This window comes from Aquarana catesbeiana, linkage group LG12, assembly GCF_042186555.1.
Source record: "Aquarana catesbeiana isolate 2022-GZ linkage group LG12, ASM4218655v1, whole genome shotgun sequence".
Lineage (NCBI taxonomy): Eukaryota > Metazoa > Chordata > Amphibia > Anura > Ranidae > Aquarana > Aquarana catesbeiana.
The window spans coordinates 4588851-4613183 of record NC_133335.1 but is presented as its reverse complement, the minus strand read 5'-3'; the positions used below and the strand labels follow the sequence as shown (position 1 = coordinate 4613183).

Below are 24333 nucleotides of genomic sequence, written 5' to 3'. Positions count from 1 at the left end.
AGAGTCTATCAGGAGGCACTACCACTTTGCCCTGAACGGGTAACAGAGTCTCTTTAAAGCAGGAAATGTACCTACCTCCACGTGATCCCAAATGTTGGCCGCGGAGATGGGTATGGCCAGATATCATGTGCTGGCTTAGCATTGTAACTGAATACAGGAACCTCTCGGATACCTCCCTTACGAGAGATCTTCTTGAGATCATCGAGTGGCAGGACGAATATGCTCTTTTTGTTACTCTTGGTGACAAACTTCCGGTATGAAGGGAGAGCCGTTCCGGACCTCGACTTCTTGGCCTTTGTGAACTTCATGAGTCGCACGCGGTCCTTGGTTGTGTATTCTTTGCTTACAGTCATTGACGAAGTCTGCGTCCCATCAAAGGTGGTCAAAGAGTCTGCCACAGTTGTCGTAACCACAGTTTTACTACACTCTTTTACAGTGACAACGCCATCAGAGAGACTCGGTGACACAACCTTAGTTACAGTAGTGGTTGTGGTTGTACAGGACAGACAGACGTTCGCTGAAGAAGACACAACCGTTGACGTCTGCTTAGAAGACCCTCCACCGCCCACCGCAACAGTCTTTGATGTTGACACAGTTGAAGTTGTAGTGGTCACTTCCGTGACAACGGTTTTTATTTTGGCCTCCCCGTTGACAACGTCCGCCGGTAAACCGTTCTGCTCGGCAGAATCGTTACTCAAACTGGACTCTTCTCCTGAGATGACAGGAGACAATATTCTTTGAGGCTCACGCGTCTCCATCTCCCCTACGCCAGAAACTGGACCGAGCAATGGTCGGGCCCCTGAGTCACTAGACCCATCCAAACTCTTAACCTTTGTGTGACCAGACCCACCAGAATGTTTCTCAGAGTTGGACGAGGTCTTTTCCTTCTCTGTGTTCCCTGAGTCTTTACTGGGAGACAGTGGTGCAGAGACTCCATTTTTGTCCTCCATATTGACATCTCCATTCATTAAGGGTCTTGTCACTGGATCTTTTACTCTTGCATCATGATCGGAAAAATTCAGCGAGGTGTCTTTTGATTTCGGCTCATGCACAGGCCGGTCGTCGCACGCGTCTTTTCCCAAACACACAACCTTACCGTTGACTTGGGGTGTGACTTCCACCTTTCCTTCTTGAGAATGAATGTTATTGCATTTTATGTCATGGCCATCAGAGCCCCTGTGTGCAACATTAGTCCTTTCATCTTGGCCTTGCTCTCCATTAGCAGACTGGCTCGCACCACCCATCTGGGAGTCACGCGATGTTTCCCGGTCTGACGTTCCGGCTATTGGACGATTTTCTGATGCCAGCTCAGAATGTTCGACTTCCTGATTTGTGGAGTCTTGTCTACTGCGGTTACCCTCCTCCCTGACCACAGTGGAGTTTTTGACTTCTCCAGGCACCACCGGCTTATTGTTTACAGAATTGAAACAGTCTTTTTCACTAATGGGCTCACAAGAAACAGATGGAGAGTTTTCTAGGACTTTTTCTTGGCCTAAACATGACGCAGTTGAGGGCCCAACTGTTGAAGCACCGGAAGAACAGTTCTCAGGGAGTTTATCTGCACTGCTCTGACTCTCCTCTTTGGTTTCTGTTGTCTTGGTCAGAACATCAACACTCTGTGAAGAGCTTGGATCTCTATCCTGCTTTTCATCGAGTGCCTTGCTAGTTTCACTTGTTACAGACCCTAAATCCCCTGTACTTGACTTGACACTCAGTTCCTGAGCAAGAGAGGTGCTCTTTGAGGGGTCCGGAACCTGTAAGCCTGGAGTTTTATCTATACGTGGAATAGCAGCTTTTGCCCCAGGACCATCGACAAGATCCATGTTCAGTCTCCTGACTACGGCCTTGCTGATGCACGACTCGTCCGACTTCTCAGATTTGATTTTGGTGCCTTCATGTAAGCTTTGCTGCTGATTTGAGGCCCCAGTCTGTTTAGCGGCACTGCCCAATTTAAGTCTCTCCATCCGCTGTTTTTCTTCAAGTGTGAACTGTTTGACTCGCCGGTCCAAAAGCCCATCCAGCCGAGAGGTCTTTACTTTCTTTTTATACCATGTCCTCATCTGAAAGCCAAGGCTGACGTTTATCAAATCCGCGTCGGGAAAGGTCTGCTCTTTCCCGGATGATGAATCCATCTCCATTGGCTCTTCCTTGATCTGCTCAGAATCTTCTTGATCTGCAAAGACGCAATTTTTTTTAAAAAACTTGAAAACCAAAAAGATGAAATGTGTTAATGTTACTGAAACAGGGCAACAAAGTGCACAACTCAAAAAAAAAAAATGTGCAGCAGCACAATCAATAAGACAATGTGCAGCATTTAATCACTTAACGACCGGCTCACGCTGATATTTGCTGGCAAAGTGGCACGTTGGCGCGATCCCTGCCGGCCCCCTGCAATCGCGGGGCACGAACGGGGAAACACACACATCCTCGTTCTGACAGGAGAGAAGAGACAGATCTGCTGTCTGTAGTAATTACAAACAGTGATATGTCTCCTCCTCCTCCAGTCAGTCCCATCCCCCCACAGTAAGAAACACTCACGAGGGAAAACATTTAACCCCTTGATCGCCCCCTAGTGTTAGCCCCTTCCTTGCCAGTGACATATACACAGTAATCAGTGCATTTTTATAGCACTGATCGCTGTAAAAATTTCAATGGTCCCAAAAAGGTGCAAAAAGTGTCCGATCTGTCCGCCGCAATGTCACAGTCCCGCTAAAAATCGCAGATCACCGCCATTACTAAAAAAATAAAACAAAAATGCCATAAAATCTATCCCCTATTTTGTAGACGTTATAACTTTCGTGTGAACCAATCGATATACGTTTATTGCAAAATTTTTTTTACCAGAAATATGTAGAAGAATACATATTGGCCTAAACTGACGAAGAAACTTGTTTTTTAAAAACATTTTTAGGGATATTTATTATAGCTAAAAGTAAAAAAAAAAAAAAAAAAAACAACATGTTTTCAAAATTGTCACTTTTTTTGTTTATAGCGCAAAAAATAAAAACCGCAGAGGATCAAATACCACCAAAAGAAAGCTCTATTTGTGGGGAAAAAAATAGGACATAAATTTTATTTGGGTACAACGTCGCACGAATGCACAATTACCATTTAAAGCGACGCAGTGCCGTATGGCAGAAAATTGCCCGGTCATTAAGCAGGAAATCCTTCTAGTCTGTAAGTGGTTAAACCCTTCCACACCAGGCCTTTTCTGGTACTATTTGTTTATATGCAACAAACAATATTTTTTGCTAGAAAATTACTTAGAACTCCCAAACATTATATATATTTTTTAAAGCAGAGGCCCTAGCCTAGAGAATAGAATAGCAGTCGTTGCAATTTTTTATGTCACACGGTATTTGCGCAGCGGTTTTTTTCATACACAAATTTTTTGTGGGGAAAAATACACTTTAACCACTTCAGCTCCGGAAAGATTTATGACCAGGCCAGTTTTTGCAAAACAGCACTGCACTACTGCAAGGGACAAATCGCACGGATGTATGACGCTGTACCTAAACAAAATTGATGTCCTTTTTGTCTCACAAATAGAGCTTTCTTTTGGCAGTATTTAATCACCTCTGTTTTTATTTTTTGTGCTATAAACAAGAAAAAAGTGACAATTTCTGCTATAAAACATATCCAATAAAAAAAAAAAAAAAAAAATTGAATTTCTTCATCAATTTAGACCAATATTTATTCTGTTACATAGTTTTGGTAAAAAAAAAAAAAAAAAAAAAATCCCAATAAGCGTATATATTGATTGGTTTGCACAATAGTTATATCGTCTACAAACTATGGGATATTTTTATTATTATTTTTTTATTTTTACTATTAATTGCGGCGATCAGCAACTTAATACAGGACTGGTATATTGCGGCGGACAGTCGGGACACTGACACTTTTGGGGGACCAGTGACACCAATACAGCGATAAAAAAAATGTGCACCGTCACTGTACAAATGACACTGGCAGGGAAGGAGTTAAGGTCAGGGGCGATCAAAGGGTTAAATGTGTGCCTGACCAGCGTTTACTACTGATGGGGGAAGGTGCTTGTACTAGGAGGATGCATGGATCGGTACCCCTGCTTAGCAGAGACACAGGATCCATGTCCATGTCTTCTGTAGTGACAGAACAGCGATCTGCTTCGTTTACATAGGCAGACCGGTGTTCTGTCAGCGTACCGAAGTGCCGGCCGACAGAGTCCGCCGTAACCACCAATCAGCTCCCGATGTGTTTAATCACAGCGGGAGCGGGCTGCTGGCGACACATGCCCCAGACCCGGAAGTGCAGGCTCTATCTTTATATCTAGCTACAGAGATATATATTTCTCTAGAGAGATATCTATAGAGTTATAGATTTCTATATAGATATATCTAGATCTCTATATATATATATACACACACACACACACACACACACACACACACACACACTGTCAGCAAGTGGTTAATGAATTAAAAAAAACAAAAACACAATAGTCACCCCAATAATTTTTGTAAAATATGAAAGATAATGTTACGCTCAGTAAATAGATACCCAAGATATGCTGTAAAATTGAGCACCGCGGTGGACTGGTGGCAAACTACGGTACTAAAAAAATCTATTCTATCTATATAAAGAAAAATTTTTTATCAAAGTAGAACCCCGTCAGAATACGCCTCATCACGAAATAAGGCAAGCTGAAAGACCTCGGCTCCCTGGGTGGTTTATAGATGGACTGTACCTTTCTCTGTAGTCTCGGTGTCCTGGTCCATCAAATGTTCCCTCTCACTGGCCTCAATCTGCTGTTTAATTTGGTCCCTCTTGTCCTCTTCCTCCTCCTCTTCTCTTTTCATGACCTTTACTGGTGGTGGATCCGGTTTACTCTCCTCTGCCTTGGGGGAATCAACCTCCATCTTGTTTTCAGTATTTTCACTGCTCGTTTCTGGAAAGATGACATTTAAGTTTACATTAGACACTCAATTAGAAATAGGAATGATCTATAAAAATAAAGATATGCAGACATAAGTCTTCCCAGCTCACCCAACATCTTCCTATAGTTTGCGTTGGTGTTTCCGGGAAGGCGCGTTACAAATCGGTGCACGTGAGTTTTACTGATCCAGCACCACCCTCCATAGCCGGTGACCCTGTACTCCTCTCCCTTTTGTTTCCATACCTTGAAATGGAAAAAGAAAAGGCTCTGGTATATGTATTCACAACTCTTCCCTACGGGTCAAACCCTGGAGGGCCCAATACCTGATGTTTTATGGGGAACGTGTACTTGACCCAAGTAGCCTGCTGCATGGTTTCCTCCTCTTCCTGCTTCCGCTCCTTCTTCTTCACCTTGTCCTTCTCTTCTCTTTCCATGGATGTCATCCTCCGTAACCTGGACAAACAACACTCTGTAAATGCTCCATTCACCGGGAGACGATGCCAGTCAAAGTTAAATTGTCTGAGCCCTTATCCAAAAAAAAAAAAAGTCTCCATCATGGCCATCAGGAGCAGCCTGCATTCTTATGCATCATCCAGGGCCACCATTTAATTCCTTGAAGGAGATGGTGGCTGGTGATGATGCATTTACGTAAATCCAGGCACGTGTGCAGTTTTTGGTTATATAAAAGTTTGACACAGATCAGCCCGCTGCTTCCTCTTACTTTGTTATTTGCTATAAAGTTACAATGCTGTAGTCTGATCACTGGGTGAGGGGTGACTGAGGAAATGCTTCTTCCTGTCTGCAGCAGACTGATGACATCTCAGCCTGGGTAAAGTCACTGATTGGAACTCAGGGGCAGCTTCTTAAAGTGGTTGTAAAGGCTGAAGATTTAAAACATGAAAGTAAAAAAAACTGTGTGCGCGCGCTACTCCCCCCCGTTTTATGGACGCAAAGAGCGGCACTCTGGAGCGAGCACCAGTGGCCCCATAGCAAGCGGCCTGCTATTGGAGGGCAATGGTTAAGGGCGAAAGGCCATAAGTGCCAGCGAGGGTCCTAAGAAGAGGAGGATCGGGGCTGCTCTGTGCAAAATCATTAGAGCATGCAAGTATAACATTTTTTTTTTTTTTACAAAAACAAAGAACCTTTAAAATCACTTTAATAAGAAAAAGTGGAGCCTTTCTAAAAAAAATGATTCTATTGCTGTACGATGTGACAGGTCAGGAATTTATGCAGATTTGTAAAGTTACTAAAAGGGTCCATTTTTATCCATCTTTTGTGTCTTACTTTCGCTTGCTATTTTTTTTACAATTTGTACAGACCAAATTTATAAAGGCATGTACCGTCCTAAGGTGCGGACACCTATATGCCTCAATGCCCAGGCAGTGTATCCTTGTGTCACCATGTTTTCACTCACAGTGTGTGCTGCGCACTGCTATCCACTTGAAGACCAGGCCTTTTCTGACACTTTGTTTACATTTGAAAATCTGCATTTTTTTTTTTATAGAAAACAAACACACAAACTTAGATATTTCAATATCTCCACAGGCAACGCTTTTATAAGCCTTTACAGAATACCCAGTTTAGAGTTTCAGAGAAGGTCTTGCGCTGCAATTATTGCTCTCACTCGGACGTTGATGGCAATACCTCAGGTGTGGTGCGATTCCCGCTTACATATACGTGCAGGACCAACGAATGCATTTGTCTTTGCACACAAGCATGGGAGGGGACGAGGGTGTTTTAAAAGTGTTTTTATTACATTATTTTTACACTTTTTTTTTTTTTATTATTTTATTATTGCTGTCACAAGAAAAACTATCACTTGTGACAGCAATAGGCAGCGACAGTTACTCTTTATGGAGAGGGCTGGGGTCTATTAGGCCCCAGATGTCTCCTCTGCCCTTAAAAGCATCTGATCAAACCAAGATCGGTGTGATCAAATGCTCTAAGATTTAAAAACGGTGCCGTTTACATCCAGGGAAACAAAGTGATGACAGCACTCGTCGCTTTCGGTTTCCTAAAGCATAGAGTGCATCAGAGACCTTCCGGTCCTCCATGGGCTTTGTGGTAAGCCTGAGGAACTGCTGGCTTCAGGTCTGGTCTCTCCAGTGGGACATCCCAGAGAGGCAATGGCGGGGGTGGGCCACCCCTCCTGTCACCTGTAACAGCAATCCACAAATGTAAATGTACTTTAGGCGGTCTTCACCTGGCTATAGGATATAATTGTACTACCCACCAGGCATCTATTCAGTTTACTTATGTTTATGTGCTTGAAATAACATGTGCGTTTTCTTGATGTACACCAAGCTAGTTATATGCAGCACACAAGCGTCACCTACTGTTCCATTTCTGGTATAGCTTTGCTGTTTATAGAAGTTACATATTGTATTCTCTTGGAATAATAATAAAGTTGTTAGGAACCAGTGCATTCTGGGAGAACTCTCTAGAGGAAGCGAGTCCATTTTAAGAATCTACAGCAAGACAGTAAGGCATGTTTTCTTCAATCACTTGCCATTACCCCTCAGTGAGCTTAAAAAGCGAGTTCTTGTTATCCCATTCTGTGTTATAGAGCATTGTTTATTATGTGTAAAATTGTACTGATTGATGTTTATTTTATCATTTTATAGTTTCATCTGGCTTGTTCCAATAAATTTAAGATCAAAGAAATATGGTATCTGGAGTTTATGGAGCAGGATGGTTTAGCTCTCTGACCTAGAGACAGAACGGTAACCACTCAACAGCATGTGAGGACAGGTGCCTGCTGCAACAAGTGACCTCATGACATGCAACGTTTTTAGCACAATTATTACCTGGTGTGACCCAAACAATCTTTCCATATTGGTAACATAACAACAGGTTTAATAGCACACTCCAGTATTGCAAGCGCCAGTGCAAATTCCCGGGGTTTGCTGCACATCTGGACAGCCTTAATCCAGTTGGATCTGCAGAGAGAACAAACAGCAAGTCATGTTACATTCCACGCTTTACCTTTACAGTCGCGGTTGGCCTGGATTTACAGCACTGCGTACGTTACCTGTGAGAGGCCCAATTGGGATGCAGGAAAGGTGCCGGGATATTGTTCTCCAGCTGGACGATAGTCAGCCTCAGCGTGGATATGGTCAGTACCTTGGACCCGTGCACAGAGCCGTTCCACTTAAACTCTCCATTGGGCGACATGCAGAACTTGTGGGCCAAATGCCTGCGCTTGTCGTGGTCCTCCCGGTGCTGGTGCTTGTTCAGTGCATACGAGTTGGTGGTGTACTGATTGTGATAAACACGGTACTTGCCCTCTTGTCCCAGTTTGAAATAGGTGCTGAGAATGCCCCTCATTACCACCTCCTTTCGGGTGCTCATCCGGGAGATCTCCCCTTGGGAATTCACCACCAGGACCTGTAGGAGCAAAATCATGGAAAGTTAATAAAGTAACTAAAAGGTGACTTGGATTCCGCCCACTCTGCAGCAGTGGCCATGGAATAGGGCGCTGGATGGCATACAATGTCATGGCCCCGAAGACTACCTGCTAAAATCTATGGTAAGATCAGACGTCACTTTGATGTAAAATACTGCTGGGAAGATAAAAAAACTCATTCACGATCTAGTTCCAGAACTCTACATACATTCATCCTCCCTGTGTGGGCTACCGGTCTGCAAACTCTCAGACCAATACTGTACTAATGACAGTGAATTTTACAGCTAAAGACGATTTGACAATACTGGAGAGAAAACATACAGGCACCCAGAAATGGGTCCAAGAGTGCAGGAAGAAATGCAAATTGTGTGCAATGTTATACCTTCATATAGTAAACCCGTGCTGCGCCCATGCAGGGTGCATTTTAATTCCCCCCATGGAACTTTCCATCCCCAGCCATTCTGTTCAGCCAAAAGGTGAGCCCTGTGTAAATTATGAGGTTGATTTACCAAAACCAGAGAGTGCAAAATTTGGAGCAGCTGTGCACGGGATCCAATCAGCTTCTAACCTCAGCTTGTTCAATTAAGCTTTGACAATAAAACCTGGAAGCCGATTGGTTTCTACACAGAGCTGCACCAGATTTTGCACTCTCCGGTTTTAATAAATCAATCCCAATATGTCTCAGGAATCAAAGTTCATATTATATGGATTTCCCAACCTGGTAGCATAACTGAGCGAGTCACATGCTCCCCCCCCACCAGGAAGTATTGAGTTTGGGCTTATTTACACCACAAGGCAGAAGTCCAAACTGCAGCCATGGGGCCGAATGTGGCCTTTTGCTTGCCTTTATCCAGGCCTTGGGGCACTTTTCTTCCCACTAATACAGGACACTATTCTTCCCACTGACACCAACAATGGGGCATAATTCCTGCTATGCACATCAATGAGATACTATTCCTGAAACTGACAGGAACGGGGGCACTATTCCTTCCACCAGTACCAATTACGGGAAATTATTCCTTCCACCAGTACCAATGACGGGACGCTATTCCTTCCACCAGTACCAATGACGGGACGCTATTCCTTCCACCAGTACCAATGACGGGACGCTATTCCTTCCACCAGTACCAATGACGGGACGCTATTCCTTCCACCAGTACCAATGACGGGACGCTATTCCTTCCACCAGTACCAATGACGGGACGCTATTCCTTCCACCAGTACCAATGACGGGACGCTATTCCTTCCACCAGTACCAATGACGGGACGCTATTCCTTCCACCAGTACCAATGACGGGACGCTATTCCTTCCACCAGTACCAATGACGGGACGCTATTCCTTCCACCAGTACCAATGACGGGACGCTATTCCTTCCACCAGTACCAATGACGGGACGCTATTCCTTCCACCAGTACCAATGACGGGACGCTATTCCTTCCACCAGTACCAATGACGGGACGCTATTCCTTCCACCAGTACCAATGACGGGACGCTATTCCTTCCACCAGTACCAATGACGGGACGCTATTCCTTCCACCAGTACCAATGACGGGACGCTATTCCTTCCACCAGTACCAATGACGGGACGCTATTCCTTCCACCAGTACCAATGACGGGACGCTATTCCTTCCACCAGTACCAATGACGGGACGCTATTCCCTCCACCAGTACCAATGAAGGGACACTATTCCTTCCACCAGTACTAATAACGGGACACTATTCCTTCCACCAGTACCAATGATGGGACATTATTCCTTCCTCCAATACCTATGATGGGATACTATTTCTTCCACCAGTACCTATATGATGGGACACTATTCCTTCCACCAGTACCTATGATGGAACACTATTCCTTCCACCAGTACCAATGTGGGACACTATTCCTTCCACCAGTACCAATGATGGGACACTATTCCTTCCACCAGTACCAATGATGGGACACTATTCCTTCCACCAGTACCAATGATGGGACACTATTCCTTCCACCAGTACCAATGATGGGACACTATTCCTTCCACCAGTACCAATGAAGGGACACTATTCCTTCCACCAGTACCAATGATTGGGCATTATTTCATCCATCAGTACATATAATGGGACATTATTCCTCCCACGGATACCAGTGATGGGACATTATGCCTTCCACCAGTACCAATGATGGGGCATTATTCCTCCCACTGACACCAATGATGGGGAACTATCCCTCCCACTGACACCAATGATGCATTGTTTACTCCTGCTGATGCAAGGACTTTTTCTATCCCGAATGGCTACAGTCTGGCCCCCCTAAAGGCTGATGGACAGTAAACTGACCCATTGTTTATAAAGTTTGGAGACCCCTGACACAAGGCGTACACTGCCTTATGCCCATGTTTACCTGCACAGCATCCCTGTGCAGGAAGTCTCAGTGATACCTACTGGGAAATAGCAACTATACAAACACAACCGCTGGATCCCAATATGACATCCATTTGGATGTGGGTCCCCCAACTCAACCCAACCCAACTGCTGAGGGAGCCACACCCACACCACTGCCCTATACTGGTCCATATTCAATAGACATGAATGCGACTGCCTGTATGGGGATGCATGGAACACCTGTGCATTCCTGGGCAGGTTAACATGGCTCTGCACAGACGTTGAGTATTGCACACCCTGTGGGAACGAAGCCTATTTACTATTTCTGGTGCTGAACAGAAGGGCAGAGGAGCAAAGACAATATAAGTATATGCTGGGCTATAGAGGGATTAAAGCAAAGGAAGGGGTTTGCTTCAAATGGCTTAACCCAAATACAAAGTATAAACAAAATCCTATTAGGACCCCTCAAAAAACACACAAACTTCCTGGGGAAAAACAAGGACAAGGCCTGGCCTCTAACCCTCCGGCTCAGTTTATCATTTAATACAAAACCTCAGGTGCATGTTAACCCCATAGAACTCAAAAACCGGGGGCGCCTTCCAATCCCCTAAAACTCAAAATTAGTATCATTTATTCTACAATGATCATCATATCCATGCAAGAGAAATGATTCAAATCACAAAAACAGAAAAATGTAAGATACATGATTTAGCCTAAGACGGCTCCCCTGATTCCCCAAGCCGAAGATGGAAAGGCAGAAGGTGGTAGAAGTAGTGAGAGTCACAGAACAGTCCTCAAACCTCAATTCTGGAAGGAATCCTCCACCGCCCCAGGAATTACCTCCAGACACCAGAAAACAGGGGATCAAAACTTAAAAAGATAGATTGAGTAGGCCTGTCACAGCTGACACCAGAAAAGAACCGGAGGGGAGAGGGGGAGGGGAAGTCAGTCCACTAAGTGCAGCTGGATCAACATGGCCGACACAAAACACAAACCTCTCTGCCATCCTTATAAATCTTATTAGCTTCATGGGCTGCAGCAATGCACTGGTGATTCTTCAACAGACTTAACTTGCTGTCTGGATTCCGTAGTCTGGTCACCATCCTAGAGGGCGTCTTCCCGATTCCCGGGGTCTCGGCTGCCTCTGAAGGACCCTTGTCTAGTTTCACCTCCACAGGAGCTGGAGACAAAAAAGAGAAAAAAAAAAAAAACATTGAACAAAATAGGTGCTGAACACATAAAAACACTTCCAGCGCTTAAACATGAGACTTAGGACATCAAAGACACATTACATGTTGTGCCCCATGTTTTCTAATGATAACTATTCATACAGTGAATCTGGAAAGTATTCACATCGCTTTGTTATGTTACAGTCTTATTCCAAAATGGATTAAATTATTTTCCTCAAAATTCTACAAACAATCCCCCATAATGACAATGTGAAAGAAGTTTGAAATATTTACAAATGTAATAAAAATAAAAAAAAGGAAAAAAATCCCATGTACATAAGTATCACAGGCTCCTCCCATGTACAGAAGTATCACAGGCTCCTCCCATGTACATAAGTTTTACAGGCTCCTCCCATGTACAGAAGTATCACAGGCTCCTCCCATGTACAGAAGTATCACAGGCTCCTCCCAAGTACAGAAGTATCACAGGCTCCTCCCAAGTACAGAAGTATCACAGACTCCTCCCAAGTACAGAAGTATCACAGGCTCCTCCCATGTACAGTCAGGAATCCACGGGTGCAGAATTACCACAGTAACAAATAGGGGATCTCAGCATGCAGCAGAGACTTGAAATCCCAGCCTTGCACAGTATATGCTCACCTGCATCCTCCGGCTTTGAGACCGGCGGCTGAGTCTCCTTCTGTTGGTCAGAAGTCGTGGTCTTGTCATCACTGCTAGGCTGGGGCGCAGGAGGTACACTAGTGCCAGAGGAGGCTTCCGCAGCTTCTAGTTAATAGAGAAAATGTTCAGCTTGTGAAAATGTTCACCCGATTCCACCTGTTACGTAAAGTGGAGTTCCACCCAAAAATGGAACCTATGCTTTAAGTGCTGGTGACCCCCTGACATGCAACATTTGGCATGTTATTTTTTTGGGGGAGGAGCGGGTACCCTATTTTTATGAGCCACCCAGCTCCCACTTCTTCCTCTGGCTCCACGGCACCGGAAGGAAGAACACCTCTCCCCCATTCCTCCCTGCAATCTTCTGGGATACGTCACAGGTCCCAGAAGATTGCCCGGCCATTCACATGGCGTGCCCAGCTGCAAAGCCACAGCCGAGTGCCCACAGTTAGAATGTCGGCGCCTCGGAGAGGAGGGGTGCTTCATACGACCGCATTGCTGGACCGTGGGACAGGTGAGTGTCTGATTATTAAAAGTCAGCAGCTGCACTTTTTGTAGCTGCTGACTTTTAAATGGGTGGAACGCCACTTTAACTACTACCATTTGGAAGGAACAAGCTTTTAAAAGGTCTTCCGACGTTGCTGAGCTGAAGTGTGTAAGGACTGGATAGATGGATCAAGACAAGGATGTTAAGGAGTAGATAGGTGGATCAGGACAGGGATGTTATGGAGTGGATAAGGACAGGGATGTTATGGAGTGGATAGAAGGATCAGGACAGTGATGTTATGGAGTGGATAGGTGGATCAGGACAGGGATGTTATGGAGTGGATAGGTGGATCAGGACAGGGATGTTATGGAGTGGATAGGTGGATCAGGACAGGGATGTTATGGAGTGGATAGGTGGATCAGGACAGGGATGTTATGGAGTGGATAGGTGGGACAGGACAGGGATGTTATGGAGTGGATAGGTGGATCAGGACAGGGATGTTATGGAGTGGATAGGTGGATCAGGACAGGGATGTTATGGAGTGGATAGATGGATCAGGACAGGGATGTTATGGAGTGGATCAGGACAGGGATGTTATGGAGTGGATAGGTGGATCAGGACAGGGATGTTATGGAGTGGATAGGTGGATCAGGACAGGGATGTTATGGAGTGGATAGGTGGATCAGGACAGGGATGTTATGGAGTGGATAGGTGGATCAGGACAGGGATGTTATGGAGTGGATAGATGGATCAGGACAGGGATGTTATGGAGTGGATCAGGACAGGGATGTTATGGAGTGGATAGAAGGATCAGGACAGGGATGTTATGGAGTGGATAGGTGGATCAGGACAGGGATGTTATGGAGTGGATAGGTGGATCAGGACAGGGATGTTATGGAGTGGATAGGTGGATCAGGACAGGGATGTTATGGAGTGGATAGAAGGATCAGGACAGGATGTTATGGAGTGGATAGAAGGATCAGGACAGGGATGTTATGGAGTGGATAGAAGGATCAGGACAAGGATGTTATGGAGTGGATAGGTGGATCAGGACAGGGATGTTATGGAGTGGATAGGTGGATCAGGACAGGGATGGTATGGAGTGGATAGAAGGATCAGGACAGGGATGTTATGGAGTGGATAGGTGGATCAGGACAGGGATGTTATGGAGTGGATAGGTGGATCAGGACAGGGATGTTATGGAGTGGATAGGTGGATCAGGACAGGGATGTTATGGAGTGGATAGATGGATCAGGACAGGGATGTTATGGAGTGGATAGGTGGATCAGGACAGGGATGTTATGGAGTGGATAGATGGATCAGGACAGGGATGTTATGGAGTGGATAGGTGGATCAGGACAGGGATGTTATGGAGTGGATAGAAGGATCAGGACAGGGATGTTATGGGGTGGATAGGTGGATCAGGACAGGGATGTTATGGAGTGGATAGGTGGATCAGGACAGGGATGTTATGGAGTGGATAGATGGATCAGGACAGGGATGTTATGGAGTGGATAGGTGGATCAGGACAGGGATGTTATGGAGTGGATAGAAGGATCAGGACAGGGATGTTATGGAGTGGATAGAAGGATCAGGGCAGGGATGTTATGGAGTGGATAGAAGGATCAGGACAGGGATGTTATGGAGTGGATAGGTGGATCAGGACAGGGATGTTATGGAGTGGATAGATGGATCAGGACAGGGATGTTATGGAGTGGATAGAAGGATCAGGACAGGGATGTTATGGAGTGGATAGAAGGATCAGGGCAGGGATGTTATGGAGTGGATAGAAGGATCAGGACAGGGATGTTATGGAGTGGATAGAAGGAACAGGACAGGGATGTTATGGAGTGGATAGAAGGATCAGGACAGGGATGTTATGGAGTGGATAGAAGGATCAGGGCAGGGATGTTATGGAGTGGATAGATGGATCAGGACAGGGATGTTATGGAGTGGATAGGTGGATCAGGACAGGGATGTTATGGAGTGGATAGAAGGATCAGGACAGGGATGTTATGGAGTGGATAGAAGGATCAGGGCAGGGATGTTATGGAGTGGATAGAAGGATCAGGACAGGGATGTTATGGAGTGGATAGAAGGAACAGGACAGGGATGTTATGGAGTGGATAGAAGGAACAGGACAGGGATGTTATGGAGTGGATAGGTGGATCAGGACAGGGATGTTATGGAGTGGATAGATGGATCAGGACAGGGATGTTATGGAGTGGATAGAAGGAACAGGACAGGGATGTTATGGAGTGGATAGAAGGAACAGGACAGGGATGTTATGGAGTGGATAGAAGGAACAGGACAGGGATGTTATGGAGTGGATAGGTGGATCAGGACAGGGATGTTATGGAGTGGATAGAAGGAACAGGACAGGGATGTTATGGAGTGGATAGAAGGAACAGGACAGGGATGTTATGGAGTGGATAGGTGGATCAGGACAGGGATGTTATGGAGTGGATAGGTGGATCAGGACAGGGATGTTATGGAGTGGATAGGTGGATCAGGACAGGGATGTTATGGAGTGGATAGGTGGATCAGGACAGGGATGTTATGGAGTGGATAGAAGGATCAGGACAGGGATGGTATGGAGTGGATAGAAGGATCAGGACAGGGATGTTATGGGGTGGATAGGTGGATCAGGACAGGGATGTTATGGAGTGGATAGGTGGATCAGGACAGGGATGTTATGGAGTGGATAGATGGATCAGGACAGGGATGTTATGGAGTGGATAGAAGGATCAGGACAGGGATGTTATGGAGTGGATAGATGGATCAGGACAGGGATGTTATGGAGTGGATAAGGACAGGGATGTTATGGAGTGGATAGAAGGATCAGGACAGGGATGTTATGGAGTGGATAGAAGGATCAGGACAGGGATGTTATGGAGTGGATAGGTGGATCAGGACAGGAATGTTATGGGGTGGATAGATGGATCAGGACAGGGATGTTATGGAGTGGATAAGGACAGGGATGTTATGGAGTGGATAGAAGGATCAGGACAGGGATGTTATGGAGTGGATAGGTGGATCAGGACAGGGATGTTATGGAGTGGATAGGTGGATCAGGACAGGGATGTTATGGGGTGGATAGGTGGATCAGGACAGGGATGTTATGGAGTGGATAGGTGGATCAGGACAGGGATGTTATGGAGTGGATAGGTGGATCAGGACAGGGATGTTATGGAGTGGATAGATGGATCAGGACAGGGATGTTATGGAGTGGATAGAAGGATCAGGACAGGGATGTTATGGAGTGGATAGAAGGATCAGGACAGGGATGTTATGGAGTGGATAGGTGGATCAGGACAGGGATGTTATGGAGTGGATAGAAGGATCAGGACAGGAATGTTATGGAGTGGATAGATGGATCAGGACAGGGATGTTATGGAGTGGATAGAAGGATCAGGACAGGGATGTTATGGAGTGGATAGATGGATCAGGACAGGGATGTTATGGAGTGGATAGAAGGATCAGGACAGGAATGTTATGGGGTGGATAGATGGATCAGGACAGGGATGTTATGGGGTGGATAGATGGATCAGGAAAGGGATGTTATGGAGTGGATAGGTGGATCAGGACAGGGATGTTATGGAGTGGATAGGTGGATCAGGACAGGGATGTTATGGAGTGGATAGGTGGATCAGGACAGGGATGTTATGGAGTGGATAGGTGGATCAGGACAGGGATGTTATGGGGTGGATAGATGGATCAGGAAAGGGATGTTACCCAAGGCAGTAGTGGAGGATGAAGATGCTGATGCTGGGTCAGTGCTGTTTTCTGAAGCTTTGCTGTTCTGTGCAGTCTTGTCTTCAGCATCCTTAACTGGGGTCTCTGAGGTTTTGCTGCCATTGGTGGATGAAGGGGGCTCCATGCTGCTTTTTTCACCGACTGTCTCTGTATTATAAACAATAGTAAGCATTAGCGGAAAGTTCAAGAAGACTCTCTATCTGCCGCCAATATTTCAAACAAGCTTACTACACACAAAAGGTTCACCAACCGGACTTGTACTTCAGGACAGCACACTTCATACACTGGATGTGACACCTTCTTTAGCAACTCAGAGGAACTTCAAGCTTGCAAACACATGGGACTAAAACTACTAGACCTGGAGAGTCCAAAATCTGGTGCAGTTCTACATAGTAACCAATCAGCTTCCAGGTTTTATTGTCAAAGCTTAAAGTGATATTAAAGGCCGTTTTTTTTTTTTTTTTTTTTTAAACCACTTCAGCCCCGGAAGATTTTACCCCCTTCCTGACCACTTTTCACAATTTGACACTGCGTTGCTTTAACTGACAATTGCGCGGTCGTTCGACGTTGTACCGAAACAAAGTTTGCGTCCTTTTCTTCCCCATAAATAGAGCTTTCTTTTGGTGGTATTTGATAACCTCTGCGGTTTTTTTGTTTTTTTTTACTTTTTGCTATAATAAATATCCCAAACTTTAAAAAAACTATTTTCTTCATCATTTTAGGCAAATATATATTCTACTACATATTTTTGGTAAAAAAAAAAATCGCAATAAGCGTATATTGATTGGTTTGCGCAAAAGTTATAGTATCTACAAACTATGGGAAAGATTTATGGCATTTTTATTATTATTTTTTACTAGTATTGGTGGTGATGTGTGATTTTTAGTGGTACTGTGACATTGCGATGGACAGATCAGAGACTTGACACTTTTTTGGGACCACTGGCATTTATACAGCAATCAGTGCTATAAAAAATGCACCGATTACTGTGTAAATGTCACTGTCAGGGAAGGGGTTAACACTAGAGGCGGATGAAGGGGTTGTGTGTTCCCTCAGTGTGTTCTAACTGTGGGGGGGATGGGACTGACTAGGAGAGGAGACATATCGTGCCCGCCAGCCACGCACATCGGATCCCCCGCCGTGCAGCATGCACGCCCTCTGATGGCCAAAAAAGGGAAGGACGCACCCGTACGGGATTTCGCCCAAGAGAGCCATTCTGCTGCAGTATATCTGCGTGAGCCGGTCGGGAACCGGTTAAATAACAAACATGTCTTACCTGCTCTGTGTAATGGTCTTGCACAGAGCAGCCCTGATTCTTCTCTTCTCAGGTCCCCTGCCGCCATTTCTGCGCGCGCCCCCCCCCCCCCTCCCTTCAGCTGAGTGGCCCCAGAGCAAGCAGCTTGCTATGGGGGCACCTGAGCCGAGACACTGCTCTCTGTGTCCATTCACGCACGGAGCATGGCTCGGCCCCGCCCCCTCTCTGACACACTGGCTGCGATTGACAGCAGAAAACCTATGTGCAGCAGCCCCCCCCCCCCCCAGCCCCCCTTAATACCTGAGGTCATCTTGATCCAGCGATGTGCAAGCGAGCCAATGGCTCCCACTGCTATCTCAGCCAATGAGAAAGAGACCTGGGAGAGCTTTTGTGCACATCTCTGGAGAAAGATAAGGCTCAGGTAAATATTAAGGGGGGGAGGGGGGGTTGCTGCACTTACCTTCATGCAAATAAATGAGCCTTTACAATCACTGTAACTGAGGAAGCCGATTGGCTGCCATGAACAGCTGCACCAGTTTTAGTAAATCTCCCCCTCCCCCCTCCATATCTCTGCACAAAGGTCTTTGTCCACTTTGCTCCTAACTGGACCAAGCCTAGACACAGCCTGAAATATTGCTATGTGAAATGGGAGCTTTACTGTTTTGTACTGCTTAATGATTATGCAGCAAAGTATTATCGACAAAATAAATACCAACAGCCAAAATGGGTTTCAAGTATAAATGGGTCCCATTGTGGGAAGATAGGAAGGAATCTCACCTCCTTTCTGCTCTTTGTCCAGCCCCTCCCCCTCTGGTTTGGAGATGGAATTAGGCTCTTTGCTACTCTCCCCCTCCGTTGCAGCAACCTCCGATGACTTTTCCCCCTCCGCCAGGACCTTGTTCTTCTCGGCTTCCTCCTGCTTGGCTTTCTGACGTTCCGTTATCTCGTCTAAAAAAGACAGAGTGCGTTACAGAAGACCTTGTGTGGGAAACGATTGATGGTCTGAGTGTTTATTTCAGCGCAACAATTCTCTACTTATGGGGCCCCTTGAAGTCTTCAGAACCACTAAAACATCCAAGCCTGGGAGTACCTACCATTGACCACAGACAGATAGGACCGGTTGTTCCCCTTGGCCTTGTTGGTCAGCTCCTCAGTTATATCCATGTGTCGGTGGATTTCCTCTCGGAGGTCGGTCAGGGTTTTGCACAGGTCGGCCTCATAGTACGTCCTGTCCAGGCAGTCTAATAGCTCGTCAAGCTGCAGCTTTGTACTGTAGTACCAGATCTTCTCCTCCTCAGAATACTCTTCTCTACATAGAAGGAGAAGAGCAGAAAGTCACCTACTGACAGCCATGGCCGGAGATGGACACCCTTTAGACTTTATAAATCTGACACTTTTTACATGGTCACATCCTTCAACAGCTTGGAAAGAGCCATCTGAGGGGATGTGGTGGTCTCCAAACTGTGTCCTTCAGGCCATATGTGACCCTTTGCATGTCTTTGTTTTAACTACAAGGTACTATTCCTCCCGCTGATACAAAGAATGTGGAACTATTCTCCCCATTGATACCAATGGGCCTGATTCCTCCCATTATTGACCAGAGGTGCTGAAGCTGGAAGCTCCAATACGATCAGGGAGAAAAAAAAAAAAAAAAATCAATTATTCTCTATGGTGGTTCACATCTCCACGCCACTTGGCCTGAAGCAAAACGCCTGAACCTCAATAAACTTTTTAAGCTATTTGGTGCATTTTTTCCTCCAAAAAAAAAAAATGAATTGAAAATGATGTTTTCTGAGCACTCAGTATACCAAAACTATGTACATTCACTTGTGTTTATCCATCATTTAAAACGTGAGTGTACAAACGTACATCACTAAATAGGTTTGTTTCTCTGGTTCTAAATATTACCCTGTATAATATATATATTTTTAAATATATGTACATCTTGTAGAGATCATCATAAATCTAAACTGATGCTCACCCCCTGAAGAAGACTTATAATGTTGAAACGTGTTGCAGTTCCTTGCACCTGTATTGTTCATTATACATACATTGTGTCTGCAAGCAGGCATTTTGTAACATTATGCATTCTTTTCAGCTAAACCCTTTAGACATAACAATCATGTTGCGCATGCGTGCGCCCCCTCCCCCCCACCCCCCAATAGGGGGTTCTTTTAACCTTGAATTTAATAAAATATTGTAACTTTGCGATTTGTACTACCTTTTTGATACATTATCCCTTCATTGTTTGGTATCACATAGTCCCACCAATCTCCCCCAGCTCCTCCCCGTGTGGGATTATTTCATGTTTCTTGAGCGAATTTCTGCTCAAATGCAAGAATTAAAAAAAATAAAATTAAAAATAAATTTAATTAAAAAAAATAAAATAAAAATACTAATCATAAATCAAAAAATTTAATATTAAATAACATTATTAATAAATTAACCCCCAACGCTAACCCTAACCCCTAACCCAAAAAAAAGAATAAATCCCTAACAAAAATTAAATAAATACATAAATTAATTCATCTCCAACCCCAGCCCTTAACTCTAGGCCCCTTTCACACCTGTGCCTCTGTTTTGCATGATCCGCTTGCTCAGGGGGGACCGCTCCACTGATCTCCGCTGAGCAGGCGGATGAGAGGGTTAGCTCTCCTCTATGGGGAAGATAGGATGAAAACCGACTGCCTGTTCGTTTTCATCCGGTCCTATCCGAAAATAGGTCCACCATCCGCCTGGATCTGGCGAATGACCGGATCGGATAATGGAAGGTCCGATCAAGTCAGCCTGAAAAACAGACAGGCGGACCTGCTAGGACAGCCCGTTTGAAGAGGTCCTAACCCTAACAAAAAAAAAAACAAGAAATAGAAATAATAATAATAAACCAATAAAAAGGGGGTGAACATGCTGAAAAACAAGTGATAAAACAGATATTTTTCTCTATTGGCCAATAAAAAAACCTGCAAAAAAAAAACATGCATAAAAAGCCCTGAAAAAAATAAATGCTCAAAAATGCAATCTTCGAGTTTGCGTCTTTTTTTCCATTGTTGTCGGGATGGACTTTGTTTCATTTCAAGGTGATCCGTGAATTGCTTCCAAACGGGTGAAAGACAAACACGGGGCGCCCTGACGCCCTGAAAGGAAAAGTCTGCCTTGGACTAAAACCACCATGTTATCAAGCATGGGCAGCCTGGCAACACCTCTCCTGTACTTCACACAAATTGTCCCCGTGTGAAAATAATCACACGCCGATTAGTTTATTGAGTTCAGTGCGGTCTTGCTTGTAGGGAACCATCTCCCTACACTGCTCCTCTCCAGTGCCACCATCTTGAATTCATTTGGGGGCACATGTGCAGACACACCATGGTGGGTTCTTTGCTAGGTCTGAAAAGCACAAAGAGGGCACCCCCTAGTGAATATTACTGACGTACAACACCTCTCCCTTGACATCTATACTGGTGCTTCTTCTGTGGGGCCACAACAGCGACATAGCTTTACACCACCTAACTTTCCTAAGTCTACATGACCTGACACATTCCTGCGGCATGTCATCTCATGCCCCAGACCCCCTAGCACATGCACACCGTGGCCCCCTGCTAGTAAACTGGCAGACATTCACACCATTTCTGCACACACACCAGATCCTGCGCTCTGCCTCCTGGGATGAGTGACGTAGGAGTCCTGGGAGGCAGCACGCAGGAAGGTGCACATGCGCAGAAAGACCACAGTGATCTGCGTGGGGACTAGACTAGGTATGTCCTTTTCGGCCAAAAGCAGAGGAACGAATCGGAAAGGTGGCAACCCCCCAACGTAGGCCAGGTCAGGTCCGGCTGCCAATACCTGGGTGGCCACCGGGTACCACTAAGGCCTTGCCACCCCATCCCAGTGATGGGGCTTGGAAGGTTTTGAAGCCTCGTGTCCGGCACCATGCCAGCTCCCACCATGTCTCTGTGTTATAATAGCTTGCAAGGAGGAAGAGTTTCTGTCAGTCTGAAGACAGGACTTTACAGAATCCTAGTTCAAGCGATCACCCAACCCTCCTCCAACCTGACACTAGGGACCGATCGCCTTACACTGCCAAGGCAGACTGACTCCGACAAGACTTCAATAATTAGGCTTTTATTATCTGGCTAAACTTAGGCCAATCAGAGCCTGGCCTCTATCATCAACCTGAGACAATCATCCAACAAGGCCATAAAAACAAGAGAGCCGGCCATTGGAGGACTGACCTGTTGGTTTTATGGTGTCCCATGTGCTGGGGGTTAAATTACATCCCCCCGCTTCCACCCCGTACCCCCCTGTGCACCAGTAACCAAGGCAAACAATTGGGATGCGCCAATACCGAATATGTTCACGAGTCCTCATGAAAATGCTACCGATACTTTGCAGTGTGATTTGTGTCCATATAAAATGAATAGGTGCAAATCTCACTGCCTGAATCACATGTAGTTTCCCACACCACTCCTCTGTGAACCAAGGCTTGCCATAGTGATTTTGAGTCTGAGTTCACACAGGAGCGGTGAGGCTGGGGGGGGAGAGAGAAGAGAGGGAGGCTGGGGGGGAGAGAAGAGAGGGAGGCTGGGGGGGAGGTGAAGAGATGCTGGGGAAGGGTGAAGAGAGCCACTGAGGGGGGATGAAAAGAGCCGCTGGGGGGGGGGGGGGGGGGTGAAGAGAGCCGCTGGGAGGGGTGAAGAGAGCCGCTACGAGGGGGGGGGGGAGCCGCTGTGGGGAGGAGAGAGCCGCTGGAGGGGAGGAGAGAGCCGCTGGAGGGGAGGAGAGAGCCGCTGGAGGGGAGGAGAGAGCCGCTGGAGGGGAGGAGAGAGCCGCTGGAGGGGAGGAGAGAGCCGCTGGAGGCTGGGTTGAACAAAAGCCATGGGAGAGGCAGGAGGAGCACAAGCCTGTCATGCAGGGAGGTTTCCTGCGGTGCTCCTGTGTGAACTCTGAAATCACTATGATAAGCCTGGGTTCACAAAGAAGCGGCGCGGGAAACTGCATGAGATGCAGACAGGAAACGCACCTCATTCCTGTTCAAATCGCATGCATTTGCAGTGCAATTTGCAGCCATTTATTTTGTATGGATGCAAATCCAACAGCAAAGTATCAGTACTCTGTATAAGGGAGTATTTGAGTACCCCCCAATAAAAAAAGGATATTGGTGCAACCCTAGTAAACTTGGACTGGTTGTCCTGATTACAGCACTTTGCATTACTATATAAGTCGCCCCCGAGATCTAGAAAACTGGTTCACTTACATGATGATGCGTCTGGTTAAAAACCAGTATTTCCGTCTGTGTCGGTCATAGCCGATTGGCTCGTGCCTTATGTAAGGTTTGTTTTTTTGGATCTCAGCCACACAGTCAATGACGCCTGAAACTTTGTGGGCGACGCACACCTCGCACTGCCACTCGTCCTCCGGCACCTCCTCCAGAGGAGGCTTCACACACTCCAGGTGGTAGACGGCCGAGCAGGTCTCGCAACACAGCAAGTCCCCCAGTTTGTGGCACACGCGGCAGTGGTCATCATACTGAATGACGCCTTCAGACATCAGCTCCTCACGGGCTATGTTGGTGGTCAGGAACTGGTCCACCAGAAAGAGCAGCACCTGCACCTTGCTCTCTATGGGGCCGTACGGATAATCGTCCACTTCCTGGAAGGGAAGAACGTGATGGAACTCCTTGTCGCTTTCGCAGTAAACGCGCAGCACCTCCGGCCAAGTCATGCCGTCGATGAAGTACAGGGTAGAGTTGACGCTGTCCTTTAAGTCAGCCGGTCCAAAGGTAGTATTGGAGGTGTCCTCCTCTCGAAGGACGGCCTTCAAAAGGGCGACGTGCGTCTCGGCCAGCAGGGTGCACTGTTCCTGGCTGACCAGAGCAGCACAAAAGTCCTCAAAGCGGAAAGGGGAGAGCCGCAGAACCGTGCCGAAGTTCCTCAGCACCTCGTAGACGGCTATCACGTTCATCAAGTGCTCAGAGGGCAGCAGCAAATCTTCTGAAGACTTGGGGAACTCCAGAGGGGGGACGTCCTTCTCCTCGTATATCGGGGACCGCGGCCTGTGGATCCTGGGTTTTCGCCTTCCTGTTAACAAAGAAGAAAATCCGTTAGAAGGATGAAAATTCAAGACAAATACCTGAACTCCAGGGATGGACTTTAGTCCCATTTCATTGGTCCAGCTTGGACAAACTTTTTATATGCGCTATACCTGTTGTACCACGAAGGAAGCTTAAAATCACTGTAGTAGTCTTTGCTATTACAGTGATCGCCACCGACTTCCAGGTCCTGCGCCAAGCAGCATAAAAAACATTGGTGGGTCAC

At 46.1% G+C, this 24333-nt stretch overlaps 1 protein-coding gene across 1 annotated transcript in view; it reads right to left on the bottom strand.

Annotated features, from left to right (window-relative positions):
• Positions 1 to 24096, bottom strand: part of BPTF (bromodomain PHD finger transcription factor) — a gene marked incomplete at its 5' end in the record, with an annotated part of 60888 nt that extends 36792 nt beyond the window's left edge. The window contains 12 exon segments of the mRNA XM_073607148.1: positions 76 to 2173; positions 4724 to 4924; positions 5023 to 5155; positions 5236 to 5365; positions 7720 to 7851; positions 7944 to 8299; positions 11673 to 11857; positions 12507 to 12632; positions 16747 to 16914; positions 18800 to 18970; positions 19117 to 19331; positions 23274 to 24096. Coding sequence (XP_073463249.1) covers positions 76 to 2173; positions 4724 to 4924; positions 5023 to 5155; positions 5236 to 5365; positions 7720 to 7851; positions 7944 to 8299; positions 11673 to 11857; positions 12507 to 12632; positions 16747 to 16914; positions 18800 to 18970; positions 19117 to 19331; positions 23274 to 24096 — 4738 coding nt within the window.
• Positions 24097 to 24333: the final 237 nt, after the last annotated feature.